The sequence below is a fragment of the Megascapheus bottae genome, chromosome 17, assembly GCF_031878675.1.
Source record: "Megascapheus bottae isolate mThoBot1 chromosome 17, mThoBot2.hap1, whole genome shotgun sequence".
Classification (NCBI taxonomy): Eukaryota; Metazoa; Chordata; class Mammalia; order Rodentia; family Geomyidae; genus Megascapheus; species Megascapheus bottae.
This window is the reverse complement of record NC_143525.1, coordinates 43214368-43236129: the sequence shown is the minus strand read 5'-3', so window position 1 is coordinate 43236129 and position 21762 is coordinate 43214368. Positions and strand designations below refer to the sequence as shown.

The 21762-nt window shown below is 43.0% G+C and overlaps 1 protein-coding gene across 2 annotated transcripts; it reads left to right on the top strand.

Moving 5' to 3' along the window:
- Nucleotides 1-1817: 1817 nt before the first annotated feature.
- Tubd1 (tubulin delta 1) lies at nt 1818-19568 on the top strand. 2 transcript variants are annotated; one of them, XM_090351141.1, is made up of 8 exons: nt 1818-2046; nt 3613-3760; nt 5789-6005; nt 8001-8232; nt 9578-9742; nt 13323-13463; nt 15838-16021; nt 16529-19568. In XM_090351141.1, the coding sequence occupies exons 1-8, from the start codon at nt 1875-1877 to the stop codon at nt 16629-16631; spliced, it is 1362 nt and encodes a 453-aa protein (XP_090207267.1). In that variant the 5' UTR covers nt 1818-1874; the 3' UTR covers nt 16632-19568. The 2 variants fall into 2 exon arrangements, with proteins under 2 accessions (XP_090207267.1, XP_090207266.1); XM_090351140.1 differs by lacking the exon at nt 1818-2046 and having other exon boundaries at nt 3617-3760; nt 8001-8235.
- The last annotated feature ends 2194 nt before the right edge of the window (nt 19569-21762 follow it).

Here is a 21762-nt window from a genome sequence, read left to right as displayed (position 1 = left end):
GCCTCTGGCTTTTCAGTTTACTAGTTCAGTAGCCTTGGGAAAAGCACGTAACCTTTTCTCGGTTTCCATGTCTAAAGTGTTAAACCTACTTTGCAAGTTAATAATGTTGAGAACCCCAGCTAGCTCAGAAGCCAGTATTGCATAGGCCTGGTGTGGAGGGCTGGGGGGGGGGGGCTGCTTTGGTTTGCATTGTGTGTGAGGTGTGTGTGTGTGTGTGTGTGCGTGTGTGAGTGTGTGTGTGAGTGTGCCAGTCTTGGGATTTGAACTCGACCTGAAGCCTTCTCCAGGCTTTTTTTTTTTTTAACTCACAGCTGGCACTCATCACTTGAGCCGTACTTCTGATCCACCATTGTGCTAATTCATTGGAGATGGGCCCTCTAGGACTTTTATGCCCTGGCTGGCTTTGAAAACAGTGAACTTCTAGATTTCAGCCTCCTGAGCCACTAGCCTGGTACTCTGCTTGTTAAAAATAGAGATCAGGGCGGGAATTTGGCCTAGTGGTAGAGTGCTTGCCTAGCATGCGTGAAAGACATGGGTTCGATTCCTCTGTAGCACATACATAGACAAGGTCGGAAGTGGTGCTGTGGCTCAAGTTAGAGCTCTAGCCTTGAGAAAGCCCAATGACAGTGCTCAGGCCCTGAGTTCAAGCCTGAGACACACACACACACACACACACACACACACACACACACGTGCGTTCACACACTTACATACATGATTGTAAAGATTGGGCCCTGGACCTGGGGTTTATGCCTGTAATCCTATAATCATGGTTCTAAGCCAGTCCAGGCAGGAAAGTACCTAAGACTGTTTTCTCCAATTAGCTGGAAGTAGAGCAGTTACTTTGAGCAACAGAGTTCAGAGACACACCTTAGCTTTGAGTTGAAGCCCTAGAAGTTCTAAATATGAGTCCTTCTTATTAATCTTAATTATAGTTACCAGTCAGAAAGGTAATTGGATGAAAGAAAAAAAAGTCATTACTTAGAAAATAAAAATATTGTGCCTGGCGCAGTGCACTGTGATCCTAGCTAATTAGGAGGCTGAGATCTGAGGATCTTGGGCACTAAAGTGTGTGAGACTCTTATCTCCAATTAACCACCAGAAAGCAGGAAGTGGGGCTATGGCTCAAGAGAAGATAGGGCTGAAAAGAGCTCAGGGACAGTGTCCAGGCCCAGAATTCAAGCCCCACAACTGACAATGATAGATAGATAGATAGATAGATAGATAGATAGATAGATAGATAGATAAAATGTATGTACAGTTGTTAAGCTAATTTCTGGTGTTCCTGTGGTGTGAAATGCATGCACTAGTTCCTTCAGCCAGCAATTTTTTTTGTTTGGTTATGGGGCTTGGACTCTGGGCCTGAGTGCCGTCCCTGAGCTCTTCAGCTCAAGGCTGCCTATGCCTTGAGTCCAAACACCACTTCCAGTTTTCTAGTTATTAATTAGAGATAATAATAATCTCTCCATCTTTAGTGCCAGGGGTTGACTTTGAACCTCGATCCTCAGATCTCAGCCTCCTGAGTATCTAGGATTACAAGTATGAGCCACCGGACTAAACTAGCATTTTTATTATTATTGTTATTATTATTTTTATTTTTGCCAATCCCAAGGCTTAAACTGAGGGCTGAGCACTGTTCTTCGGCTTTTCTCAAGGCTAGAGCTGTACCACTTGAGCCACAGCACCACTTTCAGCTTTTTCTATGTATATGGTACCGAGGAATCAAACCTGGGTCTTTCTGCATGCTAGGCAAGCACTCTACCACTAGGCCAGACTCCTGCCCCTGTTATAGTGTTTCTTAAATCTGATTTTTTTTTTTTTCTGTTTCAGGTTGCTGACCTTTCTTGAGGGACGAGTCTTAGACTGTGGTCAGCATGTCAATAGTAACAGTGCAGCTTGGCCAGTGTGGCAACCAGATTGGTTTTGAAGTGTTTGATGCTTTATTTAGTGATTCACACTGTTCCCAGGCACTCTGCTCTAAGAGAGAGAATGAAACATACCAAGCATCTTGCAAAGAAAGATTCTTCAGGGAAGAAGAAGACGGAGGTATATATGGTAGTCTCTCCTTTTTTTTTTTTTTTTTTTTTTGCCAGTCATGGGGGCTTGAACTCAGGACCTGAGCACTGTCCTTGGGCTTTCTCAAGTCTAGGGCTCTACCACTTGAGCCGCACCACCACTTCCAATTTTTTCTATGTATGTGGTACCGAGGAATCGAACCTGGGTCTTCGTGCATGCTAGGCAAGCATTCTACCACTAGGCCAAACACCTGGCTGCACAGTTTCTCCTTTACACTGACAAAAACCTCTTCAAAGCCTGGCCCTCTACAGGTATCTGACTCACTAGGGAATGAGCTTTCTCTTGGCCCTTTGATCCTTTTCTTTTTTCTTCTTTTCATCATACTATTCCATCCAATCCTTACATATGCTTGGCAAATGCTCTGCCATTAGGCTACATGCTCTTATTTCTATGTTAGCAAGCTATGGCTGTGTAGGTATATCCACTCACACCTCATTCTAGTTTAGGAGTATAGTTAGATCTCACCAAGTTAAACCATCAAGTAAGGGCTTTCTTTGCCCTTTAAACAGAATCTCTGAGGAGACCCATCTTGTTTCATTCCCAATACCACCACTGAGGCTGCTTTAAGTTTCCAGTTGGCCTCATATTTACCATATCCTTTTCATCTCGGCTTTGAAATTTCTCCTCAGTCTCAGATTTTTTCTTCTCTGTAGTGTATTCCAGCTCTATTCTTCCTCACACAGGTAGATCTTTCTGGATAACTTTCTTCCAGGCTGATTTGTGCATATCTCCCCGTGCATCTCCAATGAGCCTTACACTCAACTCACCCATAACCAAGACATTCCTTATCTTGCCTTTAAAACTTGTACCCTGGCTGAGTAGGGTGTCACATGCATGTAATCCAAGCACTAGGGAGAGTCAGGTTGGAGGATCTTAAGTGGGAGGCCAGTGTGATAACAGTGTCAGAAGTTAGTGGCCTAGGTCTACCTAGCAAGACCTTACGTTAAAAACAAAGCAAAACAAACACCTTATTTGAGTTGGGGATATAGAGCAGTGGTAGAATGCTTACGTAGCACATCTAGGCACTGGGTTTTCTCCCTAGTACTTCAAAAGAAAAAAAGAAATCTAACATTTTCCCTTATTTAAGGGCTTTTTTTTTCTTCATTCATGGGCTTGAATTCAGGGCTTGAGTGCCGTCCCTGAGCTCTTTTGCTCAAGGCTGGCACTCTACCACTTGAGCAACAGAGCCACTTCCAGGTTTTTAGAAGTTGATTGGAGATAAGAGTCTCATGGGGCCTTTTCTACCCAGGATGGCTTTGAACTGCGATCCTCCAATCTCAGGTTACTGAGTAGCTAGGATTACAGGTGTGAGCCACCAGTGCCCGGCTCCCATTTTAGTCTATACAGTTTCACCCTGCTTGCCAGAATCCTAAGTGTTTCCTGCTGCTGCAGCATGAGCAGTATGACTGATCTTTCTGTCCCCAATTCCTGAGGGTTTCTTTCTGGACCTTAAGGCTGGAGATAGGGCTCAGTGACCTAGAACTTTTCTCTGTGTAACCCAGATATAACAAAAGACTTTCTGTTTTTCTTTTTCAGTTCCAATTGCCCGGGCTGTGCTTGTTGACATGGAACCTAAGGTTATCAATCAAACACTATGCAAGGCTGCCCATTCTGGACAATGGAAGTATGGCCAGCATGCATGCTTCTATCAAAAACAAGGTTCTGGAAACAATTGGGCATATGGGTAAGAATAGTTCCTCATGGTTTTCAGTTTTAGCAACAGCTGCCTAGTCGGTAGACAGTGTTATTGTAACTGCATTACGTTGATACATGGAGCACACAATATTGGAATTGCTATTTTAAAATTTGGGATTTGATTTCACTCAGAAGAGACTCTCATCTTTGACTGTGTCTTAGGTATGAGCTAATGAAGAACCATGGACCTCAGCAGCAGGGGTTTTCATCTTCTTCACTGTTGTGTTACTAACTTATCCACATAATATTATCTGCCACATATTCCTATGCTAAGGAATAACACTACATGGCAGTTGTTCCCATCATAGGATTTTCGGGAGTTGCTGTCCTATGATTTTCAACATAAGGGACCAAAGTAAGAGAATCCCGAGTCTAAGGCCAGCCTAAATCATATAGTGAGACCCTGTCTCAAAAAACAACAATAGTAATACCCTAGGCTTACTTCTAGAGAATTTAATTGGTATATGTGTATGTATGTGCTCATGCAGATGTGCGTATGAATACCTGCCAGACCCGGAGCTTAAACTCAGGGCCTGGGCCCTGTCCTTATCCTTGAGCTTTTTTGCTCAAGGCTAGTGCTCTACCACTTTGAGCCACAGCACCGCTTCTGATTTTCTGACGGTTCATTAGAGATAACAGTTTCATGGGTTTTCTTGCTCTGGCTGGCTTCAAACCGTGATTCTTAGGTCTCAGCTACCTGATGAGCTAGGATTACAGGTGTAAGCTACTGGTGTCCAGCCTGAAATAGGATTTTCATGTGTTGTCCAGGCTGTCTCAGCCTCCTTCTCAAGCAGTGGGATTACAAGCATGCAGGATCATGCCTGGCCTGGGATTTTGTAAATCTCCTCTGTCAGTCTGTATTTTTTTTTTGAGGGTCTTAGGGCTGGAACTCAGTCGGGGCACTATCCCTGAGCTCTTCAGCTCATGGCTACCACCCTACTCAAGGGCCTGTCATTGTCCTTGACCAAGCCTCACTTCCTGTTTTCTAGAGCTTAATTGGAGATAAGAGTCTCAGGTCCTTTTGTGCCCAGGCTGGCTTGAACTTTAAACCTCAGATCTCAGACTCCTGAATAGCTAGGATTACAGGCGTGAGCCACCACACTCAGCTGGGTTTTTTTTGTTTTTTTGTTTTTGCCAGTCCTGGGCTTAAGCTAAGGGCCAGAGGACTGACCTTGGATTTTTCTCAAGGCTAGAACTCTACCACTTGAGCCTCCGCACCACTTCTGGCTTTTTCTAAGTATGTGGTACCAAGGAATTGAACCCGGGTCTTCGTGCATGCTAGGTAAGCACTCAACCACTAGGCCAAACTCCAGGCCCCTGTTTTTATCTTTTTTTTTTTTTTTTGGTACTGGGGATCAAACCCAGGACATTGCACTTGCGAGACAAGCATTTTGGCATTGAGCTACATCCCAGCCCTCCCTTATGATTCTAATGTGTAGCAAAGTTGAGAACCATTGTTCTAGGATTGTTGGTATGGATATAAAATATTACATTGTTTTACAAATGTGTAGAACTACTGGGTAATTAAAAACTCAGTCAAGGACATGGCCTATAAAAAAAGAACTTCCTAGATCTTGAGGATTTACTCTTCTAATAGATCTATTCTCTCTATATATATATAACTTGTATATTTTCAAATTTGCAAAGTCATGGCACCTGTAGCTAGCATGAAAGTTGGTTTACTTTTACATCTGAGAAAATCTACCTTCAAACTTGGCATGGTGGCTCACACCTGTAATCCTGAGGAGGACGCTGAGATCTGAGGATCAAGGTTCAAAGCCAGACTGGGCACTAAAGTCTGTGAGACTCTTACCTCACAATTAACTACCAGAAAATTGGAAGTGGTGCTGTGGCTCCATGGGTAGGGTGGTAGCCTTGAGCTCAGAACTCTGGCCCAGGCCCAGAGTTCAAGCCCCACAACCAGAAAGAAAAGAAAAGAAAAATCTTTCTTCTGTCTTTTTCCTGTGCATTGCATCTGCTTAAAATGAAAGGTATTTTTGTTCTTTTGCTATTGCAGTTACTCTGTGCATGGACCCAGGCATGAAGAGTCTATAATGAACCTAATCCAGAAGGAAGTGGAGAAGTGTGACTCTTTGAGTGGCTTTTTCATCATCATGAGCATGGCTGGGGGCACAGGATCAGGGCTGGGAGCCTTCCTTACACAGAATTTACACGAGCAGTACCCACACTCTTTGAAAATGAATCAGATTATATGGCCTTATGAAACTGGTGAGGTAAGAACTTACTAACAGGAAATGTTATGTTTTGTATTCTTTGTATTGAGATAAATGTAAGTTAAAGGTGAGTTTCTGTCTTTCTTTGGAAATGTGAAATAGTTTCAGGTGTCATTATATAATAGGATGATATCATGCTTAAATTTTTCCAAATATATGAGATATTCTTGTTTTTAAGTTGCTTTTGTTTTGTTTCTGCTTTTTGGTTTGCTTTGTTTTAATTAAAGTAGAATCTACCTTTGTATCTTAGGATAACCACAAATTCAAATGTCCCTGCTTTAGCTTCCTAAATGCTGGGATTACAAAGTGTGGACCACTACACTTGGGTGAATATTTATTTTTTTCAAATTCCATAGATGATGGCCGGGGATGTACTTCAGTGGTAGAGTCTGCTTATTAGCATGTGCAAGGCCCAAGTCTTAATCTCCAGCACCAAAAATAAAAAAGGAAAAAATTCCAAAGGGCTGGGAATGTGGTTTAGTGGTATGATACTTGCCTAGCATGCATGGAGCTCAGGGTTAGATTCCTCAGTGCCACAAAAACAGAAAAAGCCAGAAGTGCTGCTGTAGCTCAAGCTATACAGTGCTAACCTTGAGAAAAGAAAAGACGTTCATGGACAGTGCCCAGGCCAAAAAAAAATGCAAGTTAGTCCTTCTGTTTATATGGCCAGCCTTTAAATGATTTTCAAGCTAGGTGCTTGCAACTCATGCTTGTAATCTAAGCTACTCAGTATTATATACATAGAAAAAGCTGGAAGTGGTAATGTGACTCAAGTGGTAGAAGAGTTAGCCTTAAGAAAGCCCAATGGGGACCGGGAGTTTAGCCTAGTGGTAGCATGCTTGTCTAGCATGCACGAGGTTCAATTCCTTGGTACCACATACGTAGAAAAAAGCCAGAAATGGTGCTATGGCTCAAGTGGTAGAGCTCTACTCTTGAGAAAGCCCAAGGACAGTGCCCAGGCCCTGAGTTCAAGCCCCAGACTGGAAAAAAAAAAATCCCAAGACAAGCCAGATTACAGGCTCACACCTGTAATCCTAGCTACTCCAGAGGCTGAGATCTGAGGATCAAGGTTCAAAGCTAGCCTGGGCACAAAATGACCTGAGACTCTTATCTCCAGTTAACCTCTAGAAAAAGGGAAATGGGGCTTGAGTCAAGGATAGGGCAGTAACCTTGAGTTGAAGAGCTCAGGGACAGTGCCCAGGCCCAGTTCAAGCTCCATGATCCACAAAAAAGAAAGAAAGCATGCAAGCCAGCCAGCCCAAGGACAGTGCTCAGGCCCTGAGTTCAAGCCTTGGCAAAAAAAAAAATTACAAAGATGAATGATATAGGGGCCGGGAGTTTGGCCTAGTGGTAGAGTGCTTGCCTAGCATGCACAAAGACCCGGGTTCGATTCCTCGGTACCACATACATAGAAAAAAGCCGAAAATGGTGCTGAGGCTCAAGTGGTAGAGCTCTAGCCCTGAGAGAGTCCAAGGACAGTGCTCAGGCCCTGAGCTCAAGCCCAGGACTGGCAAAAAAAAAAAAAGAGATGAATGATATAAATCAAGTATTATAGCACAAGCAAAAAAGATATTATGCTAAGTGTTTGTGCTATAATGGTTGTATTATATCAATCATCTTTAAAATTCTTTTTTTCTTTGCCAGTCCTGGGGCTTGAACTCAGGGCCTGAGCACTGTCCCTGAGCTTTCTCAAGGCTAGAGCTCTGCCCCTTGAGCCACGCACCACTTCTAGCTTTTTCTTTGTATGTGGTACCAAGGAATGGAACTGGGTCTTTGTGCATGTTAGACAAGCACTCTACCACTAGGCCAAACTTCCAGCCCCTCATCTTTATAATTCTAGGAGGCTAATATAAATATTATCTCCAAGGTTAGAGGCAGGGTGCAAGGGCACTTGCCTAGCAAGCAGCAGCTAGAAGTAATTGCCAAGGATGAACCTGGAGAATCTCTACCCCTTTTTGGTCCTGCCTTTCTTATCTCTGGCATTTTTCTCTCCAGGTCATTGTTCAGAACTACAACTCGGTTCTGACCCTCTCTCACTTGTACCGATCTTCAGATGCCCTCCTCGTTCATGAGAATGATGCTGCCCATAAAATCTGTGCAAAACTAATGAATATAAAGCAGATCTCCTTCAGCAATCTAAATCAAGTCCTGGCACATCAGCTGGGCAGTGTGTTCCAGCCTACTTATGCTGCCGAAGGCTCATTTCACTACAGAAGAAATCCACTAGGTAGTTGTTCCCTGGGGATTATTTGTAGGATCATCTAATGTCCAGAAAGCCTCCAAGTTATTCTTTACTATCCATTACCTTTTTTTTTTTTTTGGTGGGTCATGGGGCTTGAACTCGACTTGGGCATTGTCCCTGAGCTCTTCAACTCAAGGCTAACCTTCCTACCCTTCAGCCAAGCCCCACTTCCCATTTTCTAGAGGTTAATTGGAGAGAAGAGCCTCAGGTCCTTTTGTGCCAGGGCTGGCTTTGAACCTTGATCCTCAGATCTCAGCCTTCCGAGTAGGATTACAGGCATGAGCCACTGGCTATCCCTTTCCTTTTGCCTGAAGGCATACTCAATTCTCCTTCACCTCCAAAACCTTTCTTTCAACCTCTATTCCTCTGAGCATCTTCCTGAAGTGTAAAGAACTTGCTGGCTGGGGCACATGGCCAGCTAGTAGCACTCTCCTCTCCCACCCGCCCCGGCCCTGCATGGCGCCTGAGATCAAACCCAAATCTCACACATTCTGGCACTCACTGTATGGTGGTTGCTGCTGCTGAAAGTCAGGCCTGGAATGTGACCCAATGGCAGACTGCTTGCCTAGCATGTTGGATCTCTAGCACTGGAGGGATGTTGGGTTCAGGTGTGTGTGTGGGGGGGGGGGTGAGGAATGGCTTTCAGAAAACAGAATGAGAGAGGGAGAGAGAGTAAATTAACTATGGTGACACATGCCTGTAATTCCAGTATCCTCGAAAATGAGTAGGAGGATTTTGAATTTGAGGCTAGATTGAACTCATAATGAAATCCTGTCTCAAAAATTTCTTCGTAGGCTGACCTCAAATTCTTGGGCTTACTCAGAAGGGAAATGTCATTTTCCTGTCTCTGAAGAAGCTGGGATTGCAGGCATGTGCCACCTTACCCGGTTCCTTTTTGTTAGTGTGTCGATGGTGGTGGTGGTCTCACTACTGAATTCCAACCCAACTTCCCCCAGATTTTGGTTATGATTCAATCAGATTATGTAAATAAAAGGTCTACAGAAGCTGCCAAAGGAACATTGAATGAACACAAAATGACAAAAGCATATTAGCTCTCGAGCTTTCTTTGTTTACCTGTTCAAGTATTCATTTGCATTTCTAGTTACTCAGCTTCTAATTCTTATTTCCTTTTTGGTAAAAGTATTTTTTTTCTTGTGCTAAAAGGAACCAGGATGTAATCTTATAATAGACATTATCTTTCACATTATATTATTTTAATGCTGAGTAACTGGCCTTGAAGAAAACACATTTGACCTAGAAAAAAAAAATTCCCAAAGTATCAAATCTGTGTGGAGTGAATTTAGGTTCACTTTTATTCCCCCCTATACAGGAGACTTGATGGAGAGCTTAGTTCCCCATCCTGAATTCAAGATGTTGGGTATTCGTAACATTCCTCAAATGTCTGAGAACTCTCTAGTATATAGCACATTTACTTGGGCTGGCCTCCTCAAGCACTTGAGACAGATGCTCATTTCCAACGCAAAAATGGAAGAAGGTAAAGGGTATTTTAAAAGTATGCAGAGGGGCTGGGAATTTGGCCTAGTGGTAAAGTGCTTGCCTAGCATGCATGAAGACCAGGGTTCAATTCCTCAGTACCACATACATAGAAAAAAGCAGGAAGGGGGTCGGGGGAGGGAAATGGGGAGAAAAACATGAGAAGGGTATCAGTGTGTGTGAAGTAATACTCCTTCTATCTGGTGAATATAACTGTAACCCATCTATTAATTACAATAAAAATATATTTAAAGAAAAAAAAAAAGCTGGAAGTGACGCTGTGGCTCAACAAGTGGTAGAGCTCTAGCCTTGAGAAATCCTAAGGGTAGTGCCTAGGCCCGAGTTCAAGCCCTAGGACTGGCAAAAAAAAAATCTGTTAGTTGTCTTAGTGGGAATTAAAGAATGGCTGCAAACTGGTGTATGCTTATGTAGTCTGTCATGTAAACTAGAAAGCACTATGTATTATTTTAGTAACATGCTATAATGCAAAGTAAAATAACAGGTTTTAATATTATGAAAGTGGATTTTCTCCACATGTGCTTTTACTAGCTTGTGGTTTTTGGAATACAGTGCTAGGCGTCTGGAGAGAGTATAAAGCTCATGTCTTAAAGTAGTACTTCCTGAATTTTTCTGGCCACAATACTTGTTTTTCTAGCAATACCTGTCAATATCCCATGAACATAATGTTCCTTAGGGTAGTATGAGATGTACCCTTTGTTTTCTTCCGTCAATAAACCAGAGTTTCATCATTTTCCCATGTGGGACTTTAGGCTGTACAAATTTTTTCCCAGTTAGTTATAGATACAGTTTGAACATATGAATGAGGATTTTAGGGTTTCTTTTGTTTGTTTTTGTGTTTTTTTTTTGTTTTTTGCTAGGCAAGACCGTCAGACCCCCTAAAAAGTAATCCTCCAAAAGCCCTCAGCTAGATGTGTGAATGCACACTTATACACCTATCAGTTACTTGTGAGGTTGGGGCAGGAAGATCACTTGAATCCATAAGTTTACGACCAGCCTAGGCAACAGAATAAGATTTTTTTTTTTTTTTTGCCAGTCCTGGGCTTTGGCTCAGGGCCTGAGCACTGTCCTTGGACTTTCTCAAGGCTAGAGCTCTACCACTTGAGGCTCAGCACCACTTCCAGTTTTTCTATATATGTGGTACCGAAGAATCGAACCCGGGTCTTCGTGCATGCTAGGCAAGCACTTTAAGCACTAGGGCAAACTCCCTGCCCCAGAATAAGATCTTATCTCAAGGGAAGAAAATAAATCTGTCCTGAGTTTTCTGACATGCCTTGATGGAGATTTTATTTTATTTGCCTTATTCAGTGATAAGTACCTTTATCACCCTGGAAATTCCCTTTGCCTGTCCTATTGTCTATCCTACTGGATAGACACAGCCCTAGTTATGTGGGGGTGGTAAAAGTAAAGGAGAAAAACCTTAAAAGGAGTACCCGGCCTCAACCCTGTGTCCGGCTTTCCTCTACCTCAGCCCCTCCATTGACTAGATCCTCTTCAGAAGTTAAACCCTTGGCTTGTGCTGGGCAGAGAAGAGGCAGTTCTCATGGTCTTTAGAACAAGCTTGGTGGCATTCCTCCAACAGAGAACTATGAGAACTGCATAACTGCAAAGGCAGCTTCAGGCCCTGGCTTTGTTTTTTGTCATCAATTCCCTTAAGCACAGTTATATCACCAATGACCTGGAGGCACAGAGAACAAAAACAAGTTAAAACTGGGGCCAGGAGTTTGGCCTAGTGGTAGAGTGCTTGCCTAGCATGCACAAACACCTGGGTTCAATTCCTCTGTACCACATACATAGAAAAAAAGCCAGAAATGGTGCTGAGGCTCAAGTGGTAGAATTCTTGAGAAAGTCCAAGGACAGCGCTCAGGCCCTGAGCCCAAGCCCAGGACTGGCAAAATAAAATATATCATTTGTTATACTTTTAGTATATGCTTAAGACTGATACAAGGCTGGGAATGTGGCTTAGTGGTAGAGTGCTTGCCTAGCATGCATGAAGCCCTGGGTTCTATTCCTCACTACCACATAGAAAAAGGCAGAAGTGCCACTGTGGCTCAAGTGGTAGAGTGCTGGCCTTGAGCAAAAGAAACTCAAGGTCAGTTCCCAAGCCCTGAGGTTAAAAGAAAAAGAAAAAAAAAAATAAGTAGGGCACCAGTGCCTCATACCTATAATCCTAGATACTCAGGAGGCTGAAATCTAGGATGTGTGAGACTCTTATTTCCAATTACCACCAAAAAGATAGTTTTGGTTTAGTTTGGTTTGGTTTGATTTGTTTTCTTTGTGGGTCATGGGGCTTGAACTCAGCCTGGGCATTATCCCTGAGCTCTTCTGCTCAAGGCTGCCTCCCTACCCTTGAGCCAAGCTCCATTTCCTGTTTTCTAGAGGCTAATTGGAGAGTCTTTGGTCCTTTTGTGCCCAGGCTGGCTTTGAACCTTGATCCTCAGATCTCAGCCTCCTGAGTAGCTGGGATTACAGGCATGAGCCACTGCACCTGGTACCACCAAAAAGTTTTAAGTGTAGCTGTGGCGCAAAGAGTAGAGTACTACCCTTAAGCACTAAAGCTCAGGGACAGCATTGAGTTCAAGCCCCAAGATATGCACAAAAAAAAGGATAAAAGTAAAGGCCAACCATAGTGGCATCCATCTATAACTCCAGCATTTAGGAGATGAAGGCAGAAAGGTCTCAAATTAGAGGCCTGGATTATATCCTGAACAGCTTAGGCTACATAGGGAGACCTGTTTCAAACCATTTGAACATTAAAGAATTCTGTTGGGGCTGGGTGAGGTGGCTTCCGCCTGTAATCCTAGCTAGTCAGGAGGCTGGGATCTGAGGATGAAGGTTCAAAGCCAGCTGGGGCACTACAAAGCCATGAGACTCTTATGTCTAATTAATCACTAGAAAACAGGAAGTGGGGCTGTGGCTCAAGGGTAGGGTGGTAGCCTTGGGCTGTAGAGCTCAGGGACAGCACCCATGCCCAGAGTTCAAGCTCCTTAACCCACTTAAAAAAAAAAAAATTCTGTTGAGGGCTGCAAGCATGGCCTCATGGTAGAGTGCTTGCCTAGCACCAAGGCCTAGGTTTGATTCCTTGGTACCACACACAGAGAAAAAGATGGAAGTGGTGCTGTGGCTCAAGTAGTAGAGCTCTAGCCTTGAGAAAGCCCTAGGACAATGCTCAGGCCCTGAGTTCAAGTCCCAGGACTAACAAAAAAAATTCTATTGGTAGAGTACTTGCTTAGGATATCTGAGACCTTAGATTCCATACAAACTCAACATTACACACACACACACACACACACACACACACACACACACACATGAAATCTAACCACTAAGTAAATTTCTGATGGAATTTAGTCAACATTTTCTGTTTGGGGTGTAGCTGAGTGGTAGAACATTTGCCTTCCCTGTGCCATGCCCAGTGTTGATCCTTGACACTTTAAAAAAGGAAGAAAGAGATATTTAGAGGAAAATTCAATCCATACGTAGTAAATGCTTACATAAAATCTACATGTATGCCATTTTTTGCATCATGTTCAGTGTCAATTGTTTTTCTTTTCTGGTGGCAGGTATTGACTGGCAAGTACGGCCTCCTTTAGCAGGAATTCCACCTCTTGGCAAAATGTGTCCCAACAAGGAACTTCAGTTTAACACTTCCATTGCAAACTTGCTTGTTCTTCGTGGGAAAGGTGTACAAAGTGCAGATGTGGGTAAGCAGAAGTCAAGGTGTACATTTGGACCATGTTAGAGTGACTTCTTTTTAAGTCCCTATCTTTTTCTTCTCCTCCCCCTCCTTCTTCATCTTCTTTTGTTTTCATTTTTGTTTTGTGGATCATGAGCTTGAACTCTGGACCTGGGTGTCATCCCTGAGCTCTTCAGCCCTATTCCTGAGCCACAGCGCCACTTCCCATTTTCTAGAGATTAACTGGAGATAAGAATCTCACATTTGGGGGCCAGGAGTTTGGCCTAGTGGTAAAGTGCTTGTCTCTCATGCACGAAGACCCGGGTTCAATTCCTTGGTACCACATACATAGAAAAAAGCCGGAAGTGGTGCTGAGGCTCAAGTGGTAGAGCTCAAGCCCAGGACTGGCAAAAAAAAATACAATTACAAAACAATATTTGGGGCTGGGAGTTTGGCGTAGTGGTAGAGTGCTTGCCTCGCATGCATGAAGACCCGGGTTTCATTCCTCGCTACCACACACATAGAAAAAAAAAAAGCCGGAAATGGTGCTGAGGCTCAAGTGGTAGAAGAGCTCTAGCCTTGAGAAAGTCCAAGGACAGTGCTCAGGCCCTGAGCTGGTATGAGCTACCAGCACATGACCTTTTGGAATTCAAAATCCTGCTTTTGCCTGAGAATACAAAGCATGTACTCATACCTCCAATAAACCAGCAACCACCTCTAGATTCTTAGAGAAAGACAGTTAGCAGCTTCATTGTTTAAGCCTGTGAGCCTTCCTACTCTGGAGGCTGAGATTTGAGAAATGTGGTTAAAAGCCAGCCTGGGCAGGAAAGTCTATGAGACTTTTATCTCCAATTAACACCCAGAAATCCGGAAGTGGCACTGTGGCTTAAGTAGCAGAGCACTACCCTTGAGCAAAAAAGTTAAGTGACAGGGCAGGCCCAGGCCCTGAGTTCAAGCCCCAGGAATGGCAAAAAATAAAAATTTAAAAATTAAAAAAAAAAAGCCATAAAAGTAACTGAAATATCTATTGTAAGAACTTCTCAAACTGGAATATAAGAAACTTTAATGATAGGTGGTCTTTATTGTCAGGCAAAGAAGATTATGACTCATTGGTGAAAGGAAAATGCAGAGTTCGTTACCTAGTAAGGGCAAAGTCCTGAGTTCAATGTCCAGTACCATATTCTTTTTTTGGCCAGTCCTGGGTTTGAGCTCAGGGCCTGAGCACTGTCCTTGGACTTTCTCCAGGCTAGAACTCTACCACTTGAGCCTCAGCACCATTTCTGGCTGGTACCGAGGAATCAAACCCGGGTTTTCGTGCATGGTAGGTAAGCACTCTACCACTAGGCCAAAATCCTGGCCCCCCCAGTACCATATTTAAAACAACAACAAGCCGGGTACATTGGCTTATGCCTGTAATCCTAGCTCCTAAGGATGCTGAAATCTCAGGATCCAGTTCAAAGCCAGCCTGGGCACTAAAGACTCTTATCGCCAATTAACCACTAGAAAACTAGAAGTAGGCCGGAGAGAGCGGGGCCAGGAGCGTGCGGGAGCGAGCCTGACCGGAGCGAGCGGGGCCGGAGCGAGCGGGGCCAGAAAGAGAAGGGGGCCCCAAAAAAAAAAAAAAAAAAAAAAAAAAGAAAACTAGAAGTAGCACTGTGGCTCTAGGGTAGGGCGGTATCCTTGAGCTGTAGAGCTCAGGGACAGTGCCCAGGCCCAGAGTTCAATCCCTGTGACCCCCCCCCCCCAAATAAAACAACAAATAAGAACAACAGAAAAAAAAACCCCACAATATGGCTACGTATTTGGGTAATGAATATAGATAATTTATCTAGAAGCAATATAATACTACTTGATAAAAGGACTTGGTATTTTTCACTAGAGCTCTTGCCTGGAATGAAATAGGTGTTGAATTCATTCCTCAGCATTTGCCAGTAACTTAACATGTCGTAACCCATGCCAATAATCATAGCTCTTTGGAGGCTTAGGTGGAGGATGGCAAGTTTGAAACCAGGCTAAGCTACATAGAGAGACTCTTTTTTGTTTCAAAAAGCAAAAAACCAGGGCTTGGAATGTGGCTTAGTGGTACAGTGCTTGTCTACTTACTATACTTGAAGCCCTCAGTACTGCATAAACAGAAAAAGCCAAAAGTAGCACTGTGGCTCAAGGGGTAGAATGCTGTCTTTGAGCAAAAGCAGCTCAGGGACAGTGCCTAGGCCTGAGTTCAAGTCCCAGGACTGGCAATAAATAAATAAATAAATAAATAAATAAATAACAAAAACAAAGGATGGTTCATGTTGGTTTTCCATTTTTCTTATTAGTATGTATTAATTGTGTAAAATAATGTTTTATGACATTTTCCTACTTGCATAGAAAGTACTTTGATTATATTGTCTTGTCTTTAGAGGGATTTAAAGATCCAGCTCTCTACACTTCCTGGTTAGACCCTGTTCATGCTTTCCATGTGTGGAAAACCCAGCGAGCCTTTAACAAGTATGAGATGTCAGCGGCATTGGTCAGCAACAGCCAGTTCTTAGTAAAACCACTTGATAGGATTGTGGGTAAAGCATGGAATATGTTTGCTTCAAAGTAAGTAGAAGATACACCTACAAACCTTCCTCACATTGGCAGAGAGTAGAGTGGTAAAGTACGAAACAGACGGTGGGGGAAGCATGGCTACCAATTTGGAGGTGTGAATCCTTGAGCCTGTGACTTCAGGCGTCTTTCTTCTTCTGTGCCCGGGAGTTTACCTGTGACACTGTGGTGAGGGTTAAATGAGATTAAAATACTTAGTATATTACCTGGCTAATATGTGCTTGATAGTTATCCTACACTAGTATTAGTATATAGATACTGTTGACTAATTTCCTTTCTAAGCCAAAGGAAATCTCATTATAACACAGGGACAATAGAAGTTTTCAAAATAAGACCTTTGTGGGAGGAAGATTCTAGTTTTTGTCCTCTACCAATTGATACTTACTATCAAAGTCAAATTCTTCAAAAGAGCTCGGTCTGTTTAGTATTTAAAGTTATTCATTCGACCGTAATTGTCTCATTTTACATTTTTCATTTTTGCTTTTATTCCCCCTCCACTAGGGCCTATATTCATCAGTACACAAAATACGGAATTGAAGAAGAAGACTTTTTGGACAGTTTTACGTTGTTAGAACAAGTTGTTACCAGTTACCGTAATCTCTGATCTTGAACAAAGGGGACAATATTCTAAGGCATTTTTGAACTAAAATATTCACAGTACTTTGTCAATGGGTGTTATTTAAAGTAATCAAATAGAATGTGGATTCCATTATTTATACTGTACTCAGCTGGGGAAGTGGAGAACACTTCAGATGGAGGAAGCTCATTTTGGCAACAGAAACACCTACTTGTCTTCATAAATAGGATGAAAAAAAATGGTACTTTTGGAAGGACACAATTCTTGCCAGCGTCGCCTAGGCTGTTTACAAGGGATCCACCTTTGTCAACCTCCCCAATAGCTGGTATTTGCTACTGTGTCAAGCTTCAAAGAACTTTGCCAAGATGTTGGAACTGTGGAAGTATCCAAGAGAAGAGAATTGTCTATTTGTCTATAATGTCTATATTTCCCTCTTTACACCACAAAAGTTCATGAAGTAATAACTAAAGTTTCATAGCACAGCTATAAATTCAAGAATTTGGAATTCTACACTTGATAATTGAAGTAAGCACTTTGAACCACAAGAGGGAGACATTGTCAAATGAGCCTGGAAATCTATCTATATTGACTAGCCTAACCTGTTGTTTTATGCCTATAATCCTTGCTCTCAGGTAACTGAGACCTTGGAGAGATCATAGTTCCAGGCCAGCCTGGCAGAAAAACCTGAAGACTCCATCTTCTATTTAACCAAGAAAACAGTGACCTCAAGTGGTAGAGGGCCAGCCAAGATTTTAAAAAGGTTCAAATAAGAGCATGAGGTCATTTAAGTGTCTCAAGTGGTAGAGCAAAAGCCTTGAAGTGAAGAGCTGAGGGACAGTGCCCAGGCTCAGAGTTCAAGCCCCACAACCAACAACAACAAAAAAAAAAGAAGGCAGGTTTCAAGGCCTAATACTGGCACAAACTACACATATTTGCATGTACACTACTTTTCCTCTTTCCATTAATCTTTTTTTTTTTTTGCCAGTTCTGTGGCTTGAACTCAGTGCCTGCGCACTGTCTTTAGGCTATCTAAAGGCTAGTGCTGTACCATTTGAGCCACAGCACCAAATCTGGCTTTTTCCATGTATGTGGTACCAAGGAATTAAACCGAAGGCTTCATGCATGCTAGGCAGGCATTCTACCACTAGGCCATGCTCCTGGCCTATTTTTTAATTTTTTTGTAACTGTTGTGGGGCTTGCGCTCGGGCTTGGGAACTGTCCCTGAGCTGCTTCTGCCTAAGACTAGCATACTACTGCCTGAGCTACTGCACCACTTCCAGCTTTTTCTGAGTAGTTTATTGGAGGTAAGAGACTCATGGACTTGCCGGCCTGGATTGGCTTCAAATACAGATCCTCAGATCTCAGCCTTCTGAGTAGCTACGATTACAGGCATGAGCCAAGGGTGCTGGTTCTTTATCTTGAGCGTAGGATTGTGGCTTGAGGCTAGCTTCAGCAGAAAAGTTCAAGCAACTCTATCCTGAAAGAACAGGGTTGATGCGAGACTCAGGTGGTAGAGCACCAGCCTAGCAAGCTTGAGATCCTTAGGTTCAAAGCCATTGCTACCCATGTATCCCCATGAAGAAAAGGCAGAGTTGGTGAGGGTAGGCCTGAGGATTAGTAAGAGTTTGGATAATAGATGCTTATACGTAAATATAAAAATAAACATGCAAATGTGTGCTTTCTGTGCATGATTAATTGGATCATATTGTTTTTGAAGCTTAGAATTTCCAAAATAGAAAGTGATTTTATTTAATTACTTTTTTTTTTTTTGTCTAGTCCTGGGCTTGAGCTCAGGGCCTGAGCGCTGTCCTTGGACTTTCTCAAGGCTAGAGCTCTACCACTTGAGCCTCAGCACCACTTCCGGCTTTTTTCGTTATGTATGTGGTACCGAGAAATCGAACCCGGGTCTTCGTGCATGCTAGGTAAGCACTCTACCACTAGGCCAAACTCCTGGGCCCTTAATTACTGCTTTTAAGTGACTTGTAGGTATTTAGCAGACATAAGAATTTAATGTGCTTTGTAGTAAAACAGGTAAATGCTGTCATTTTTCACTAAACACGAGCAAATCACCTGGTTAATATATTACTTGATAAAATTAACACAAGGAGATATTAATTTTACTCAGAGAATCCAAACACATGAAAACTGGCAACTAAGTTGAAAAAGAATGGTGTATTTCATGAGCACACCACGCAGAGTGTATTACCAGATATAAAATGGAAGCTAGGAAATGTTCCTAGCTTTCCACTAGTGATTTGTGGCTGACTATGGAAATGTGACACCTCACAGCTTTACTAGTTTCTTCCTTTTCTTCCCATATGGGAATGATTCCCTTTTTGCTGTTTTTCTTATCAACTGTTGCTATGATTTAAAATACTGGACTATATCTTATTTGTAAGGAATGTAAAAAGTGAACTGTTGAGCTTCTAGAAGGCACACCCACTGCTGCATCTTATTAACTCAAGCATACTTGAAAATAATTAGATCACAATGTTTACAAAACAAGGCTAACATAAGTGTGGAGCGTTGAGGAGATCCAAAGACAATTTCCCAGACTAAACCAGGAGTAATGAAGATCTGTTAACAAATGATCTCACAGGGGTGATTTGGAAGAATCTCGTAGGGAGTTCAATCTAAAAAGTCTTAGGCTGAAATCATTTGATATTTGAGAACTTATCAGTTACAACTGGACAAGGCAATCCTGGAATCAAGGCCAACTGGATATTAGAAGTACACTCTAAGTAGCTCTGGATCTATTCACTTGTATGAATCAACCTTTCCTTTTCTTAAATGATTGTTCACTAACTGATACACGTGGATACCTAAATATTTTTAAGCTTGTCTTAAACATTTACATGTAAAATAGTGGGATTTTTTTCTATTTGACTGAAAATACTTGTTACTGAGTTATAGTTCTAATTAATTCATTTTTTTTTTTTTTGCCAGATCTGGGGCTTTAACTCAGGGACTATCCCTGGGCTTGCTTTCTCAAGGCCAGAGCTCTACCACTTGAGCCACAACACCCCTTATGGCTTTTTTCTGTATATGTAGATGGTACTGAGGAATTGAACCCAGGGCTTTGCACATGCTAGGCAAGCATTCTACCACTAGGCCACACTCCCAGCCCAGGAGTTTATAATTTTAAATTGAAGATAAACATAAAGGAATGGTTGTGATAGGCCCCTGTAATCCAAGGGACTCAGGACAGGTAGATCAAGTGAGCCTAGTAATTTAAAGCCAGCCTAGGCAATAGAGTGAAATCCCCACTCCTTTCTCTAAATAAATAAATAAAACAACCAAAACACAGGACTAAATTGACAATAGAACTGTGGGGTGTGGGGGGGAGGGAAATGGGTACCAAGACATGTGAAAGGGTATCAATGTACGTGAATTAATGCACCTTCTATTTGGCAAATATCATGTAACCCTTTTACTAATTACAATAAAAAAATGAAAAAAAAAAAAAACAAAAACTGTGCTACAGGGGTCAAGAGTTTGGCCTAGTGGTAGAGTGCTTACCTAGCATGCATGAAGACTGGGTTCGATTCCTTGGTACCACATACATAGAAAAGCTGGAAATGATGCTGTGGTTCCAGTGGTAGAGCTCTAGTCTTGAGGAAAAAGCCCAAGGACAATGCTCAGGCCCTGAGTTCAAGCCCAGGACAGGCAAAAAAAAAAACCCCAAAATAACCTGTGATACAAGGTGACGTGGGAAAATATGGTTGGAGCAGTGCTGAGCCAGGAACAACATTAGACTCATACATAAACGACTCGAAAACTTTTAAGCTATTATTTTTTTAAAGACTAGGCACTGGGCCCGGGAGTTTGGCCTAGCGGTTAAAGTGCTTGACTAGCATGCACAAAGACCCGGGTTCGATTCCTCGGTATCCCACATACACAACCAAGCCGGAACTGGCAGAGACGAGACACAACCAAACCGGAAAAGTGGCAGAGACAAGACTGCGACGGCGACAGAGAGTGAAAGAAGCGAGCTGAGCTGAAGTGAACAGAGCCCAACCGAGTGGTGGCCGGAGCGAGCGGGGCCGGAGCGAGCGGGGCCGGAGCGAGCGGGGCCGGAGCTGGACGGGGAGCCTAGCCGGGCCGGAGCGAGCGGGGCCAGAAAGAGAAAGGGGCCAAAAAAAAAAAAGACTAGGCACTGGCGGGGCCGGGAGTTTGGCCTAGTGGTTAAAGTGCTTGCCTAGCATGCATGAAGACCCGGGTTCGATTCCTCGGTACCACATACATAGAAAAAAGCCGGAAGTGGTGCTGAGGCTCAAGTGGTAGACCTCTAGCCTTGAGAAAGTCCAAGGACAGTGCTCAGGCCCTGAGCTCAAGCCCAGGACTGGCAAAAAAAAAACAAAAAAAAACGGTACAAGCTGCCATACCTTCTGTGAGCAGAAGATGTAGACCAAAAAAAAACAAAAAAAAACAAAAATCTAGGCACTGGCAACTGTTGTTAATCAGATTATCCAGAGTTAGGATGTATCTCAGGTAATACAATTTCAGCCTTTTCACTTTTGCCTCCCCGATTTGTGCTTTGACTTGAGAGCTTTGACTTGAGAGCTCTGCTGTTTCGGAGGTACTGGCTCATGTTGACTACATTGAGCCTCTTCTTGCATTCGTTTTTGAGGGAGGCTCTCACTTTACGGCTGAGGCAGCCTGAGCTGCAATCCTCTTGGGTGGTGATTACAGGCACACACCTAGGCATTGGTTGAGATGGAGTGTCACCAACGTTCATGCTTGGGCTGGATTCAAACCCCAGTCTTCTGGTTTTTAACTCTCTATGGCTCAAGTGGTAGAACTCCAGCCTTGAGCAGAAATAGCTAAGGGACAGTGCCCAGGTCCTGATTTCAAGTTCCAATACACACACACACACACACACACACACACACACAGTGTAGTTTTGATTTGCATTTCTTTACAGCTAAAGATGTTGAAGGCTCTCTTCTCAACCCACCACCCTCAGCCACTTTTTTATTTTATTTTATTTTTGGGTCATGGGGCTTGAACTCGGCCTGGGTGCTGTCCCTGAGCTCTTCAGCTCAAGGCTACCACCCTATCTCTGGGCCTGAGTATTGTCCTTGAGCTCTTCAGCTCAAAGTTACTGCCCTACCATTGAGCCAAGATCCATTTCTCTTTTCTAGAGGTTAATTGGAAA

What these genes read in the sequence shown, in the direction of transcription:
- Tubd1 (XM_090351141.1), top strand. Translation starts at nt 1,875, where the DNA reads ATGTCAATAGTAACAGTGCAGCTTGGCCAGTGTGGCAACCAGATTGGT. An exon ending in CAACGCAAAAATGGAAGAAG is followed by an intron (nt 9,743 to 13,322) that starts GTAAAGGGTATT and finishes TTCTGGTGGCAG; the next exon opens with GTATTGACTGGCAAGTACGG. An exon ending in TGTACAAAGTGCAGATGTGG is followed by an intron (nt 13,464 to 15,837) that starts GTAAGCAGAAGT and finishes TCTTGTCTTTAG; the next exon opens with AGGGATTTAAAGATCCAGCT.